Raw genomic sequence first — 15,769 nt, forward strand, 5'->3', positions numbered from 1 at the left:
TGCCTCATCAGCAACTGGGTTAGCCTGGTCTTGGTTATTTAAGTGATCAGTGTGGGCTTTCGCTGCTTGCCAGATACGATCTTTTTCATCTGGAGTGAGAGTGACATTTAGGATATAATATACGTCACTCTGTGTGAGGTTATAGGCCTGGGTGAGCCTCAGGAATTATTTTTCTGTATCTGGTAGGGTTTTCAGGAAACAATCCTAACTTTTCTTCTATCTGGCTCATGTCTGAATGAAAATGGCACATGGACTCGGGTGGGGCCCTCTGGTCCGGCCACCTCTCTTAGGGGAAACGTGTTTGGTACGTGATCACGTGGCAGGGGGGCAGGGAAGAGGGGAAGGGGAATTGGAGGAATGGGGTAATGGGGTTGATGGAGACTCAGGAGAGGTTTCAGAGTCAGTAGGTGAGTTTGGTTAGAGGGAGGCGGGGGTTTGATGGTGTGGCTGGTAGGGAGGGGCTTGTCCACCGGGTCGAACTCCAGGGGTGTGGAAGGTCACCATCGGCGTTTAGTTGAAGAAGAGGGGTCCTTTTATTTGGGAGGCAAGGTGCATATAAGGATGCACCCTTGCATAGGGAGGGCCTGCTCCAAAAGGCCCAAGAGGCTTGGGCATATGGGACATCCAACCACTTGCCATTCCGTTTAAGGAAGTCAGTGAGATCTTGAAGAATGTAAAAGTCAAATGTGCCGAATTCAGGCCAGCGATTTTGATTGTCCAGTTGGTACTGAGGCTAGATCTGTATACAGAGCTGTTCTAAGTGGCTAGCTTTGAGTTCAGTGAGTAAGAGTGGTTTGAGATTTTTGAGGACCCAGGCCAGAGGGGAATCTTTTGGGATAGATTGACCAGACCCGATGATTGGGAGGCAAGCAGAGGCTCCTGTTGTGAGTTTGGGTCGTCACCCATAGTCACAATAGGAGTTAAAAGAGAGCTCTGTATCGAGACGGAGCGTCCCCCACCATTGCTTACAAAGTGGCCTTAGGCCAGGGGTCCCCGGGACCTGGAGAGGACAGCATTCTAGGTACCTCTAGAACACTATCCAGATCTTACCTTAATCTAGGGGCTGGAGTGAGTGGAATGTTGGATGTGGAGTGGTCGAATGGCAAGAATTCCCCGTTCCGGAGGTCGTCAGAGAGGGGGAGGGGATAGAGCCAGAGGTCTGGGGGTACATAAGTTACGGATAAAACCTTAGGACAAGGCTTGCACCGTTCACAATGCCAGGCTCTGGGATGGGGGACAGCGTCAGAGAGAGAGAGGCAAGTGCCTTGCCCTCTCCCGGGTTTCGGCACCAAAAATGTATAGTTTGAGACAAGGCAATGAAGAAAGGAAGACGACCTCAACGGAGAGAGGTTACCTTTATTCAGGCAAGGAGGGGCATCAGTCGGTCTAACTACCAGGCTGAGCGGGCGCAGGATCAGGGAGGCTTCAGGTGTGGCCTCAATCATGTCCGACTCTTTGCGATCCCTTGGACTATATATATAGCCCACTAGACTCCTCTGTCCTTGTAATTTTCCAGGCAAGAATACTGGAGTGGGTTACCATTTCCTTCTCCAGGGGATCTTCCCGACCCAGGGATGGAACCCTCATCTCCTGCATTGGCAGGTGGATTCTTAACCACTGGCGCCACCTGGGAAGCCAAATGAAACAGGGAGCCCCCAAAAAATTAATTCTGACTTGGGGTAGGGGCAGGGTCAGCTGCAGTGGCTTGCTGCCACAGTTCAGTGCCTACACCTTGAAGGTGTTTACAGCTTTGTTGAGGAATCTGTGCTTTATTATCAGGGCAATGGGGAACCACTGGAGGGTCTGTGTGTGGGGGTGAAGATTTGTGTAATGACTATATTTTTATTGTTGCAATTCTGTTTTTGTTTTCTCCCCTCAGAATTGTTTCTCAGATATGGAACTGCTTGATAAAAGAGGTAAAATAGGGACTTCCCTGGTGGTCCACTGGTTACAGGGCACTTGGGTTTGATCCCTGGTTGGGGAACTAAGATCCCACATGCTGTGTGGGAGAAATATTTTCGGAAAAAAAATTTTTTTTCTTAAAAAGAATATTCTAAAAAAAGGAAATATTTTAAATATTCTTAAAACACACTGTCAAATCGCTTTTCATAACTATAGTGCATTCATGGGGTCTCTTTCCTATGTGGAGATGTCGGTGTCTACCAATGTCTGAATGAAGGAAGCTTCTCTAACAGCCAGGGCACTTGTGAGGCTCCTTTCCTGAATGAATCCTCTGGTGCTCAGTAGGTCTTACGATGTCGAGAGGTTCTTCCAGGTTGGAGCTCTTAGGGTTTTCTCTCTCTGTAGAGGGGTTATGATGATCTATAAGCTTTGGGGATTTCCATGCTAACTTTCTAAATGTTTTTAGTCTTTTTCTTTGTGTAAAATAGAACCATGGGACACATCCCCTTTTAACAATGAATGGATGCAGAGTTCGCAGGGTTTTTTTTCTTTTTTTAGTTTGAAGAAGCTTCTTCATTTTCTCTCCTGATCTCAAAATCTGAGAGAAGAAATAGAAATTGAACATATCACCCTGGTCCAAGGAGAAAGAGTTGTGTTAAACCAGTTATAGGATGATAAAAACTCCTAAGTAGATCCCAAAACTTTTTTTTCCAATTAAGACTGAAATTTTGTTTCTTTTTTTTTTTTTTCCTTGAACACCCAACTGTTTTGAAGTCAAATCATTGTTGCATTTCTTTGGAATCCTGCAATTTCTTCACCTGTAACTCTTTTCTCTGCTCCCTGGGGAAGCTCAGGCCGGTTTTGGTACTGGATGTCCTGGCCATGATAAATACAGGAAGCAGGTTAGTTCAGGTCCCCACTGGTGTTTCTGAATTCAGACTGAATTCTGGGGATGACCTCTATATCGATTTCTGTTTTCAGTTTGGATTATTTCACCTGGAACTTCTGTCAGGCAATTTTTCAACATTAGGACAAAACTAAAACAAGTGGAAGGCTCCTTTTGGGCTTAAGGCTGTTGTTCTCCAGTCTATGGAAAAGCAGTTAATTCTGTGTTAAAATCAATAAACTAAGTTAGCTTTATATATTATCTTCTGAATATTTTTATAATAGAATTATCTAAGTTAGGACTAAAATGTAAATTTTGCTAAAATTCTGAGTCTTTTAAGGTTGAGAAGCATTGTCTTATTGAATCCCAAGAAAAGAGAGAGAGGTGAAAGTAGGAGTTTCGGAACTGTGTCCTGGACTAATTTCAGTTAAATGATTTTCAAATAAAAATTGGTATCTGAACTGGGCTGGTTGGTGACCAGCAAAAAATAACCTTTACATGTTTCAGCTCAATAAGTCTAGAAGTGGATTATTTTGAAATTAATGAAAACAACTATCTTAACAGTGTTTCTGGCAATCTGAGGACAACTAGTAAAATTTTCTCCAGCTCAGTTTCCTGCCATATCTACCATTCCTTTGTCACTGGAGCAGTTACTGTTTGCTCCCTCTTTCTGTGTCCCTTCCTCTCCCTCCTCACATCTTACAGTGTTTACTGTTCTGGAATAAAATGTAGGTTGATAAATAGTGATTTAAGATCCAAATAGATGGAAATATTAAATATTAACATTACCAAACAATATTAGCAAGTTTGTTTGGTTAATGTTAACTCGAAAGAAAATTTAAATTTCAGAACATTTTATCAAAATGCTTTATTTTATATTTTCATGGAGAAGGGAAATATGATTAAGATTAATAAAAATAAAATGTGTTTCAAATGAAATGCCATTTAAAATCACTATTTTTCTGTTTGGATTTCAAAGCTAAGCATGGGATCAAAGAGTAATGTATTACAGGTCAAGACAAGCCTGAAGTCATAGATCATAGGAAAGCTGTAGTTAAATGGGGAAAAATCAAAACTGGGGAGTGTGGCAAATAGCAAAGGCTTAGGTGGCAGAAACCTGCAGGCCAGGATATCCTAAGGTGAGAGTCAGGGAAAGCATTTCAGAATGACAGGCGCTGCTTATGTGCTGCTGCACCAAAGAGCACAGACTTGAACGTCTTAACATTGTTGTTCAGTCGCTCAGTTGTGTCCAACTCTTTGTGATCCCATGGACTGCAGTACACCAGGCTTCCCTGTCCTTCACCATCTGGAGTTTGCTCAAACTCATGTCCATTGAGTCAGTGATGCCATCCAACCATCTCGTCCTTTGTCATCCCCTCTCCTCCTGCCTTCAGTCATTCCCAGTATCAGGGTCTCTTAACATTGTAGATTTCATCAGCTGTCAGTTTGAAAACCAGGCACAGACAACTACCACCCCCACCCCCTTGAGTACAAAGGAATCTATGGGACCCAGGCAAGGACTGAAAACAGCTCCAGAGACAGAATTCAGTACCCATGAGAACTAAGACCCGGAGTGGTAGGGCTTTTTTAAATCTGAAATTCAAAATTATTTTTTCTTCTACAAAATAGGGAGCCACTGATAGCTAAGGACAAGAAAATATAGTTAACTTGTCCAACATGGGTTTGAACTGCATGAATCCACTTACACATGGGAATTTTTCACTAAATGCGTGTTACAGTACTATACAATCCATGTGTCATGGTTGGCTGAATCCATGGATGCAGATATGGAAGGCCAACTGTAAAGTTATACATGAATTTTCCACTATGCAGAGAGTTAGAGCCCCAAACTCTCACTGCATTGTTCAAGTACCAATTGTTTAAGAAAGTAAAATCAACAGTGGTTACTCAAGGGCATACTTACTTCTCTTACTTTTTACCAAGCCTTAAAGTAGTGTTTTCTAATCTTTTTCATCATTTAGAGAACTTGATGAAAGCCATGGATTCACTTCCTAGAAAATACACACACACATGTAGTTTTCTGTACAATATCAAAAGTTTTATAAAATCTCCAAATCCATCCACGTGACCCTCTAGAACTGTTGATGGGAGCCACTACCTAGTGGGTCTTAGCAACACGAGCTGCATTTTAAGTGCTCAGTAGCCACCATTATAGGAAGTTCTATTGTAGTTAGAACTGCTGCTCTAGAATTTCATGGACCCTAGGTTGAGCACTCCTGCCCCAAATGAACCTGTATAATTCTGTTGGCCTATAACCCCACTCCCCATCAAATTGCTATTTGACTATAAAATACCATCAATAAAAGCTATTTTTCTATTGGACTATAGATAGAACTCAAAGAAATGGAGGAATACTATTAGTAATTGTGAATAACTGAAAATCTCTCTAGCTTTAAGTACCTGTCAATAACCTAAAATCAAAGGGAACTTAGCAAATGGGTCATAATTTTTGTTTTGACTTGGGGTTTTTTTTGGCTGCACCATGAGGGTTGTAGGATCTTATTTCCCTGATCAGGGATCGAACCTGTCAGAGTCTTAACAGTGGGTCACCAGAGAAGCCCTTCATCCTTCATTCTTACCATCTCAAGGTATGTGTAGTTTGCAAACATTACTATGCCCCACATCTGTAATAATAATCCTAGTAGCTTTTCTATAACATAGGGTAAGCCTTCAGGAATTTGCTGTGCATTGCGTGTGTGTGTTCAGTCATGTGCAAGTCTTTGCAACTCCATGGACTGTAGCCCTCTAGGTTCCTCTGTCCATGGAATTTTCCAGCCAAAAAATACTGTAGGGTTGCCATTTCCTACTCCAGGGGATCGTTCTGGCCTAGGGATCAAACCTGCATGTCTTTTCTCTTCTATATTGGCAGGTGGATTCTTTACCACTGTGCCACCTGGGAAGCTATGCATTAGTCACAGCTAATATTGAGTTCATAGTAAATGCCAGGTATGATTCTAAGCATCCCACATATTTTACCCCATTTAATCTTCACCCAATATTATAAGGTGGGTATAGTATTATTCCCTCAAAACAGATGAAGGAACTGAGATTTGAGGCTTAATGAGATTAAATAAGACATGGCAGCCCACTCCAGTATTCTTGTTTTGGAGAATCCCATGTACAGAGGAGCCTGGCGGACTACAGTCCATGAGGCTGCAGAGTCAGACACCACTTAGGGACTGAGCACACACCCCCAACGAGACTGAATAACTTGTCTGAGATGACAGAGTAAATGCCAGAGAAGTGGTTTTTAGGTTAGAATCTATTGTCTCCTGAAATGTGAATGTTAAGACATGAGAGGAAGAAGTCTTAGAGGACTCTGATTCTGAAAGGGACGTATACCAGCCTGTGCGCCAGGAGGCCTCTGGGTCTGCATCTGCCACAGCGGCTTGTGGACCTCTTCTCTGGAGTGGAACAACAAAAAGCCAAATTCTCTGGCTTTTTCCATCCTGTCGTTGAAAGTTGCCCCTCTCCGTCCCCACACCCCCTTTCCGGTCACGGCAGCCTGAACTTTAACGACAGACTAAAGTGTGATTCTGGGCAAGTGACTTAACTGACACTGCACATAGGGATGATGATAATAGTGTCTAGTTCCTACAATTTTGTGTGCCATGAGCATCCAGATGCATGTCAGCAGGGGCTCAATAAACGATTACTGTTTTTCACGATTCAACCCCACGACCCTTTAATCGACTGAGACCACAAGACTAACAACCCTCGCTGGAGGCAATGGACTAGCTGAGCCGGTCTGGGCCGTGGACACCTGCCTCACTGCTGGGCAGCCCTCCCCTCAGCAGCACAAAGCCTGTACTGCACCGGCCAAGAAATCAACCTTCCTTTCACCTCTCACTGTGAAAATTCACGGTGGACCTACAAGGGAGGTGAACAACGACCTGGCCCCGCAGGGCTGGACAATGAAAAAGGCACGCCCCCGACAAGTTTAAAATGAGAAGCCAGTGCAGGCTGGGTCCCGACTGGCCCTGAGGAACGTCCAGCCGCCAGCGGTGGGACCCTGGACTGACAGGAGAGCGCCACGGGGCACAAGAACACTCCCCTCGACTGCGCCCGCGCCGGGCTCCAGAGCGCCAGCACCTCCAGGGCGCAGGCGCGGGCCCCGCCGCCCCGTCGACGGCGTCTCCCTGAGAGCTCTGCGGCAGCGCTGACCTGGTCGGGGCCACTCTTCCCCGCATCTCCCAAGCACCAAGCGAGTGGTCGAGAGAACCGTGGCTCAATTGGCCCCCGAGGCTTCCTGGGCAGGTGAGCCCTCTCCTGCAGCTCCCTTACGTTAGCGGGTGAGGGCCGCCTTGAAATCCGTTTTGACCAGGGCACTGATTCTCAAAACTTGTCTGTGGGGGAAGAATTTCTCCACAGTTAGATTTTCGGGCCCACCCCGACACTCAAAAGCAAGGGGTCTCGCGTGACTCGGAGGTCTGCACTTAAGCTTTCCGAGGAATTCTGACCCCCGTACCCCGCTGGTCTACCCGTCGCACCCGATATAAGCTTAATTTCCACTAACCGACCTAGCGATCTCGCCCCTAAGGTTTCTGGGATCTCGGGCTCGCGCGACGGTCCAGTCTCCCTACCCCAATTGGCCCCCCCTTCGTCCCGCCCCCACAGGCAAATATTTTCTTCTGATTGGTCAGCGGTAAGTGTGTGGCGAAACCTGACCCAATGGGCGCTAGAGTTCTCAGAACGTAATCCGGAAGTTGGTCCTGAGCAGTTCCGATTGGTTGTTGACGCCTAACGCGCGTTGAGACTTCCGGCGTGGGTGCGGAGCGCGGAGTCCTGTGAGGTGAAAGGCGTGGAGCTCAGGTCCTGTTCTAGGGCGGTCTTGGCGGGGGCGGGCCAAGGGGCGGTGCGGCGGCGCCCGCGAGCAACTGAGGCTGAGGCGCAGGAGCCGTTTGCGCTAGGGTTGGAGCCAGCTTTCTCGGCCAGGGTTTGGAGCCCCGGGCCACCTGGCTGTTGCGGACTCCAGCCATCCTTGCGCTGGGCCAGGGGCGTCTTTGGCGTGCGCAGCTGGTTTCGCGGCCAAGGCGGTCTGGGGGCCTGAAGATGGCGTCGGGTCCCGGCTTCCAGGACCGGGAAGGGCTCCTGATAGTAAAACTGGAGGAGGACAGCGCCTGGAGCCAGGAGCTGCCCCAGCCAGACCCAGGTCCCAGCCCGGAGGCCTCTCACCTGCGCTTCAGACGGTTCCGCTTTCAAGAGGCCGCTGGGCCCCGGGAAGCCCTCAGCCGGCTCCAGGAGCTTTGCCACGGGTGGCTCCAGCCGGAGATGCGCACCAAGGAGCAGATCTTGGAGCTGTTGGTGTTGGAGCAGTTCCTGACCATCCTGCCCCAGGAGATCCAGAGCAGGGTGCAGGAGCTGCACCCAGAGAGCGGCGAGGAAGCGGTGACTCTCGTTGAGGATATGCAGAAAGAACTTGGGAGACTGAGACAGAAGGTAAGATAAAGAGCTGTTTTATATGCGGTTTGTTTGGCCCCAGTTGCCCATACGAGTTTACTTGGTTGCTCTGAGTAGATCTTATATGGGCAAGAAGACTTTTTGTAGATTAGTGAGGAACTTTCATTCTCCAGATTTGCCCCAAGTTGACAGACAGTGAAGAGTGCCCTGTTTCCACCTGGAGCAGTGTCTCCGCATTAGAGTGAGCCCAGGAGTTAGCTTGCCAGGTTCAGATCCTCCCTCTCCTTCACACTAGCTTTGGGACTTTGGGCAAGTTACTTAATTTCTTCCGGCCTCAGATTTGCCGCTGGTAAAATAAGAATGTTAAAATACCTCTTTAAGGTTGTTTTGAGAATTAGAGAGCAGTATGTAGTTTGATCACGCGTTTGGCTTAGAGTTGGTGCTTAATAGCTGTTAGCTATTGTTACATTACAGTCTGCAGTCTAATCTCTACAAAGCTGGGTGGCAGTTAATAGTGGAATTTAAAAAGTTTGCAACTGAAGCTCTGAGGCCATATGCCCCAGGGCCACCCAGATTTACCTTATCCAGTAGTGAGGAGTGGATGCATCTAGAAGAGGTGGGTGAAAATGAGAGGGAGTGAGGTGGATCAGGAGCTGAGTGGGGAAGGTGTGCCCTGGGAGTGAAATCCCCCTGAACCCCACCCCTCACACACATTTTCTCAGGTGTACACAGGATCAGAAAAGTTTGGTTTTAGTGTAACTCCTTCTCTCGCTAGGTCTAAAGGGTACGCCAGTCGTTCTCTGTTGAAGGCTTGCCCTCAGAATTCTGTATTAATGTCCCTTCCTTTTGGGCCCTGTTGTGATGATGAGTGATGTGGGTTGGTTCCCAGGTCACAAACCGTGGGCGGGGAACAGAAATGCTTTTGGAGGAGCCTTTGCCTCTGGAAACAGCACAAGAGTCACCGAGCTTCAAGCTGGAGCCCATGGAGACTGAGCGAAGCCCTGGCCGCAGGCTGCAGGAGCTGCTAGGCCCCGGCCCCAAAAGGGACCCTCAGACTGTAAAGGAGAGGGGTGAGGAACAGTTATCTGGGCAAGCGGGAGGGAGGAGGGGCTTTGGGGTTGCCCCTGACACTGGCAGGATGCAGCCTCACTGCCAAGGAGGGAGCGTTTCTGACCTGAGGGTCCCCAGATATGAGTAAAAGATCTAGAAGTGGTTTGGATTCCTCTTGGGGTGGGTGAAGGGAGGGGGATCTCTTTGGAAGTCTTTTTGTATGCAGAAGAGAGACTTTTAGAGCTCAGTGAATGAGGGCTTGAGTGCTTGGGCCAGCAGGAAAGACTGCTGGTACTCCGTTGTTTTGGGTGTCACCTTATTATCCCTCCATTGCTTTCTGTTCAGTGTTGGGTCCTCCTAGCAGAGTCTGGGTGTCAGGGCACAGTGGACACTGTGTTGTGATAATCCTTGGGTTGCCAAGATTTAAGAATGCCATTCTCACCATCATTTCTGTCACCTTCAGCATTATCTGCTCCCTGGCTTTCTCTCTTTCCTCCCGAAGGAAACATGGAAGACAAGGAGCTGACTGGGCCCCAGGTGATGTGGAAGTTCTCATTGTCTCCCCCTAGTTGTTCTTGTGGGGGTGGGGTCCTTTTGCCACTTAGGATCCTTACCACCTCACCACATGCACCTCCCCACCTTCTTTGTTTGTCTCCTCCACACTTCACTTGTAGGCCTAACACCCTTCTTCCCCATGAAAGGAGTCCTTGGCACCCCTGGGTTTTGCCCTTTAACCTGTGACTCTGCTTGAATTGTTCTTGGTGCCTTAGGGCCTAAAGGTGATCTTGTGCTATTTCAGTTGCCTGAGAGCTTAGAGGACGTGGCTATGTACATCTCCCAGGAGGAGTGGGGGCGTCAGCATCCTAGTAAGAGGGCCCTCTCCCGGGACACGGTGCAGGAGAGTTATGAGAATGTGGACTCACTGGGTAAGGACTTCTTTTCCAAGGATGAAGACTGAGCCATTTCTGACCAGGGTTCTGTCCCTTAGCCACTTGCCTCCTGTGTGTCAAGTTCTGAGTTTGGCCAGGAGACCTGCTTTTGCCTAAAGTCCCTTGAACTAAGATCAGTTAAATATTTGTCAAGTGCCATAGTTGGCATACTTAAGGGCCCCAGCTGCCAGAGATGAGGGCAGGGAGTCCGAGCCATGATGAACTTACCAGGGCAGAACAAGTCAAATCCAGTGATGCTCACCACCACCCCCATCCCCACTTCCCACGCATCACCCACAGAATACTGTGGGGCTCCAAGTTCCTGATGCCTTGAAATTTTAAAATGCTTATTCTTCCTACCTCACTTATGTTTTCTGTGCTCCATTAGTATTTCTGGGCTCTTCCCCAGAAACACAGGTTTCAGGGCACTGGCATCAACATTCTAGCTTAGTGACTGTCCCAGTCCTTGAAAACTGAGGAAGGGGGAAAGCTTTGTAGAAATTTGGAAATGATACATATTCAAAATGGGTATAAGTAATTTAAACATAAATTAAGGTGCATCTTCATTCATGTTGAACTATTATGCAGAGATTAAAAATGAGGTCTGTAAAACAGGGCCAAAAACTGATTGTTGGATTAAGTGGAGAGTGTATGGGTATTGTATAATTCCTTCATCTTTTCTGCATGTATAGAAATTCTCATAATAAAAACTTGAAGGAATCTTAAAAACAAAAAACAGGACTGTGTATGTTACCATTGTAGCTATCTTGATGCATACCTGGTAGAAAAGAAGTTTGGTTGCCTGCACGGGGGCCTTCTCCAGGGTCTCTGTCATTGTGCTGTGGCTTGGCACCCTAAGTTGAGCACAGTTCTTTCAGTGAGTGCTAAATAAGAAGAGTTCAGATCACGAGTTCTTGGGACTAACCTTTTTAAAAAAAGTCCATGTTTGATGGAGTTGGAGTGAGCATAACACAGGATGGCTCTTTAGGGTTTTAATCTCAGAGTCCCAGGTCCTTTTCTGATTTTCCATCATATTACATTTTTTCCTTCTGGAATTGTCCCAACTTAGTTTCATAAGGGTCAAGGCTCTTTCACAGTATTAAACTTTGATTCCTCAAGGAACTGACCACTCTGACCATGTGCATTTGAGTGTTGTTTTAATTACAAAAGTTTTACACTGTCATTGCCAAAAGTCCCAACTACCACACAAGTGTAAGAAGAAAAAAGCCATAGTTTCCCTCATCTAATTTCTTTCTCTGGAGGTAACAGTGGGAATAGTTTATGTTCCAAGTAGTTGCTGTCAGACTTACTGCACCTTCCGTATCCATCCACTGAAGACAGGGAGCAAGACTGTCTTTGTTTCTCTTGTCTGGTTGAGGAAAGTGGTGACATAGAAATCCTTTTCTTTCATTGTGGTCAGAGTCTCAGGTTCCCAGTCAGGAGGCCCTGAGCACCCAGGTGGAACATGGAGGAAAGCCCTGGCACCCCAGTGTCCAGACTTGCAAGGAAGGTCTGAGCTCCAGGACCCCAGCTCCAGGTAAGGAAAGCAGCTGAGCAGCCTGCCCAGCTAGTCTCCGGTTGTTGGGAATAAGGTATTTGAGGGTCTTGGTGTAAGGCTAGCCTGTCCCCACTGCCCACTTCCATCCCAGTGATGGCAGGCGAGGTTCCCAGGGTGCAGAGTGTAAGAAGGCATTCATTCCTGGGCTCACCTGCCCACTTTTGTCCCAGTCTTGCTCCATCCCTTACTTTCCTGAAGGACAGAAGCTAGGGGCTCAGTTGGAGAGGGAGGTCAGGGCCCCCACAAGGGAAGTCAAGGCTGGTTTGAGCTCTCATTCCTGAGTGATGTCCCCACGCCTCATATGGCTGCCTGTCTAGAGTGAGTTACCAAAATGGGAAAGATGGGAAACCGAGGGAGAGCGAGGCCTTCTGGATTTCTGACCTACAGGCAGTATCACGCATGGGATTTCCTTTTCTCCTGCATAGACATAACATGGGGGTTTGATTTCTCTTGCTCTTCCAGGGGAAGAGAAATTTGAGAACCAGGAAGAGTGTGCTCAGTCTGCTTCTCCTGAGAGCATCCACTGTCAGGCGCTGCTGCTTGGCCAGGCCAGAGGGGAGGTGCCCTGGAGTCCTGAGCAGGGAAGGCCTCGGGACAGGGCAGAAAAGCTTTGGGAGCCTCCCACAGAGGATCGAATGGAGCAGTCCTTAGTGGGGGCCACAAGTTGCAAAAAACTGGGACGACCAACGGAACTGCAGCCGAAGAAGCTCCACTTATGTCCCTTGTGTGGCAAAAATTTCTCTAACAACTCGAACCTGATTAGGCACCAGAGAATACATGCAGCAGAAAGACTGTGCATGGGTGTGGAGTGCGCTGAAATCTTTGGTGGGAATCCACACTTTTTATCACTACACAGAGCACACCTGGGAGAGGAAGCCCATAAGTGTCTCGAGTGTGGAAAAAGCTTCAGTCAGAATACCCACCTGACTCGCCACCAGCGAACCCACACAGGTGAGAAGCCCTATCAGTGTAATGTGTGTGGAAAGAGCTTCTCTTGCAACTCCAACCTCCACAGGCACCAGAGAACGCACACAGGCGAAAAGCCCTACAAGTGCCCTGAGTGCGGGGAGATCTTCGCTCACAGTTCCAACCTCCTCAGGCACCAGAGAATTCACACGGGAGAGAGACCTTATAAGTGTGCTGAGTGTGGGAAAAGTTTCTCTCGCAGTTCACACCTTGTTATTCATGAAAGAACTCATGAGAAGGAGAGGCTGTACCCCTTCTCTGAGTGTGGGGAAGCAGTGAGGGACAGCACGCTCTTTCTTACAAATCCTGGGACCCACCCCAAAGCAGAGAAGAAACTCTTCCAGTGTTTGACTTGTGGGAAAAGCTTCCGGCAGGGCATGCACCTCACCAGACACCAGAGAACACACACAGGAGAGAAACCATATAAATGTAACCTCTGTGGGGAAAACTTTTCTCATAGATCCAACTTAATCAGGCACCAGAGAATTCACACGGGAGAGAAACCCTATACCTGTCACGAATGTGGGGACAGTTTCTCTCACAGCTCCAATCGGATTCGTCATCTGAGAACCCACACGGGAGAGAAACCTTATAAATGTTCTGAATGTGGAGAAAGCTTTTCCCGGAGTTCACGCCTTATGAGTCATCAGAGAACTCACACTGGATAGAAACAATGGGATTTCTTTTGGGCCCAGTTAAGGTGGCCTGTTCAGAGGGGCCTGTTTTTCAGAGGTCGTATTCCTTACCCATCGAGTAATTACCCTGCCCCTGCAGGGCAGGGTCCTTCTGAGGGAAGTACAGAAGCAGCAAAGGATTAGCATAAAACTGAAAAGGAATTCTGTTGGAATTAGTGAGAATAGCAAGTCTTTGAGGCGACCCACTCAGGGTGGAATTCTGTGAAGTACTTCCTGTCCCAGGACACTATCCCCCTCATCATATTTAGCCAGCTTGTGATGTGGGTGCCTTATTCTGTCCTGTGTCTGGAATCCACAGACTTACTGCTTCCTCACTTGGGACATTCATCAGGAATATTTGGGCTCCTGAGGCCCTTGAGAGCAAAGAAGAGCAATCAGGTTTCCTGGGAAAGCAGGAGGCACCAAAATACTGGTGGTGAGTTGCAGCTCTTCTGAAGGCCTGGCTGGGAAGTGCATAGGCAGTCCCGGGCACCCACCGTCAATGGCCTGACCATATTGGTCACTGGCAGGTCCTAATGTAATTGTCACCTCAAACAAAAAGGAACAAGAGACCTAAGGGAAATAGTAAGACAGAATTTGCAGGTCTGCCCGGAAATAGGCAGAGGAAACTATATAAGTCTGAATTAGTTTACCCTTTGCAGAGATCGAGTCTTCAGAAGGTTCACGGAAGATGGGTTCCCTGGGAGACTTCAAAAACATGAATCCTGGGGAAGTTAGGAATCATGCCCACCCTTGTCGAAAATATGGTTGGATGTTAATAAATATCTTCAGGAAACATGAACTTGTGACTCATCATTGAGGGCCTTTGTCTTGTCCGCCACGTTGATCTGTCTTTGTCCACTTTGGGAGGAGGACCTGCTTTCTCTTTCTGGTCTTATTGCTAAGGAAGGTTCTGAAAAAGGTGACGGCAAGCGGAGGGAGGGAGGTGTGGCCCTGGCTGGCTCCAGGCTGAGGTCACTATGTGGAAACAAGGGTCAAGCCCAGTGGCTGCTTTGGGTGATGTCATAAAGGTGTCCTCTAAATTTTGTGTGTGTGTTCACAGCAGTGAACATGCCTTTTGATTGTTTAGAATGTTTGCTTTCTTGCAAAGTAAAGATCTGGCTCTTCAAAAACAAGTTATTTTGGTCTAGGAAATGGTTGCCAGGAAAAAATGGTCCTGGTATGACTGAGTTATTGCCCACGAGTGGAGACAGACTTTGGAGAAGGCAATGACAATCCACTCCAGTACTCTTGCCTGGAAGATCCCATGGGCGCAGTCCATGGGGTCGCTAAGAATCGGACACGACTGAGTGACTTCACTTCCACTTTTCACTTTCATGCATTGGAGAAGGAAATGGCAACCCACTCCAGTGTTCTTGCCTGGACAATCTCAGGGACGGGGGAGCCTGGTGGGCTGCCGTCTATGGGGTTGCACAGAGTCAGACACGACTGAAGCGACTTAGCAGCAGCAGCAGTCTACTGTTACAGGCAGGATTGATGACTTTGTAGTCATATTTGTATTTTGTTTTTTCTTGTAGTCATATTTGAAAAAGCAGGTCAGAGGTTCTTACAGTAGGGTCCCATGAAGGCATTGCAAGGGAAGGTTAAGTATATATACTTTTTATGTTACTCCTACTTTTACCCCACTAGTCTTCTTGGGAAAGAAACTAGAAGAGATTCCAGCTGGCTGTTTTGTCAAAAAGAAACTAACACTGGGGGCAATAAAGACCCCTGCCCCTGCAGTCCAGATGGGTAGAAAGGAGGCTTGAGAGATGTGGACTGGCCCTGAGCAACAGTCTCATACCCTTGTAGCAAAAGTAGTGCCTGAAACCAGCAGAAAGTCTCCTGGTACCACGCATAAGCAATGTGAAAAAGCCTGGCAGAGGCCATCTAGAAGCATCAGGCCCGACAAAGGGGATAAAGCCCCATAACACCAGAGACAAGAAAGAGTGATAAAACAGCACTAAGTCGCTTAGTTTTTATTTCCAGGGAGAGCCATCAGCAGTCATTGAGTTTTTACCCCATTTATGAAAGAACTTAACACGTTTCAGTGCAGTTAGGAGACGGAATGGTCCAGGGGAATTCAACAACAAAATGGTTAATGAAAAATGACTCAGGCCTACCCCCACCCCCCACACCATCTCTGACAAACAAGTGAATGTCCTTAATTCATCACTGAAACACTTTGAGCATCCCAGAAACTTCTGTGTTAAGAAACCAAAACTGATGGCTCACCAGGATCCAAACCTGCTTCAGGGAGATAGTGAGATTTCCCCAGGTGGAAAGGATGAGAAGAGAAAATGCTAAGTTTCTGAAATGTAGGCAATGGTAACCCACTCCAGTATTTATGCCTGGAAAATTCCAGAGACGGCTGGGGCTGGCA

General features: G+C 47.5%; 1 protein-coding gene across 1 annotated transcript in view; it reads left to right on the forward strand.

Annotated features, from left to right (window-relative positions):
* Positions 1–435: 435 nt before the first annotated feature.
* Positions 436–15,769, forward strand: part of ZNF263 (zinc finger protein 263) — a 38,481-nt gene continuing 23,147 nt past the window's right edge. Inside the window, 7 exon segments of the mRNA XM_070779174.1 lie at positions 436–7,066; positions 7,427–8,248; positions 9,099–9,279; positions 9,723–9,796; positions 10,059–10,185; positions 11,609–11,725; positions 12,209–13,377. Coding sequence (XP_070635275.1) covers positions 7,862–8,248; positions 9,099–9,279; positions 9,723–9,796; positions 10,059–10,185; positions 11,609–11,725; positions 12,209–13,377 — 2,055 coding nt within the window. The 5' untranslated portion in view covers positions 436–7,066; positions 7,427–7,861.

Source organism: Bos indicus, chromosome 25 (assembly GCF_029378745.1).
Source record: "Bos indicus isolate NIAB-ARS_2022 breed Sahiwal x Tharparkar chromosome 25, NIAB-ARS_B.indTharparkar_mat_pri_1.0, whole genome shotgun sequence".
NCBI classification, from domain to species: domain Eukaryota; kingdom Metazoa; phylum Chordata; class Mammalia; order Artiodactyla; family Bovidae; genus Bos; species Bos indicus.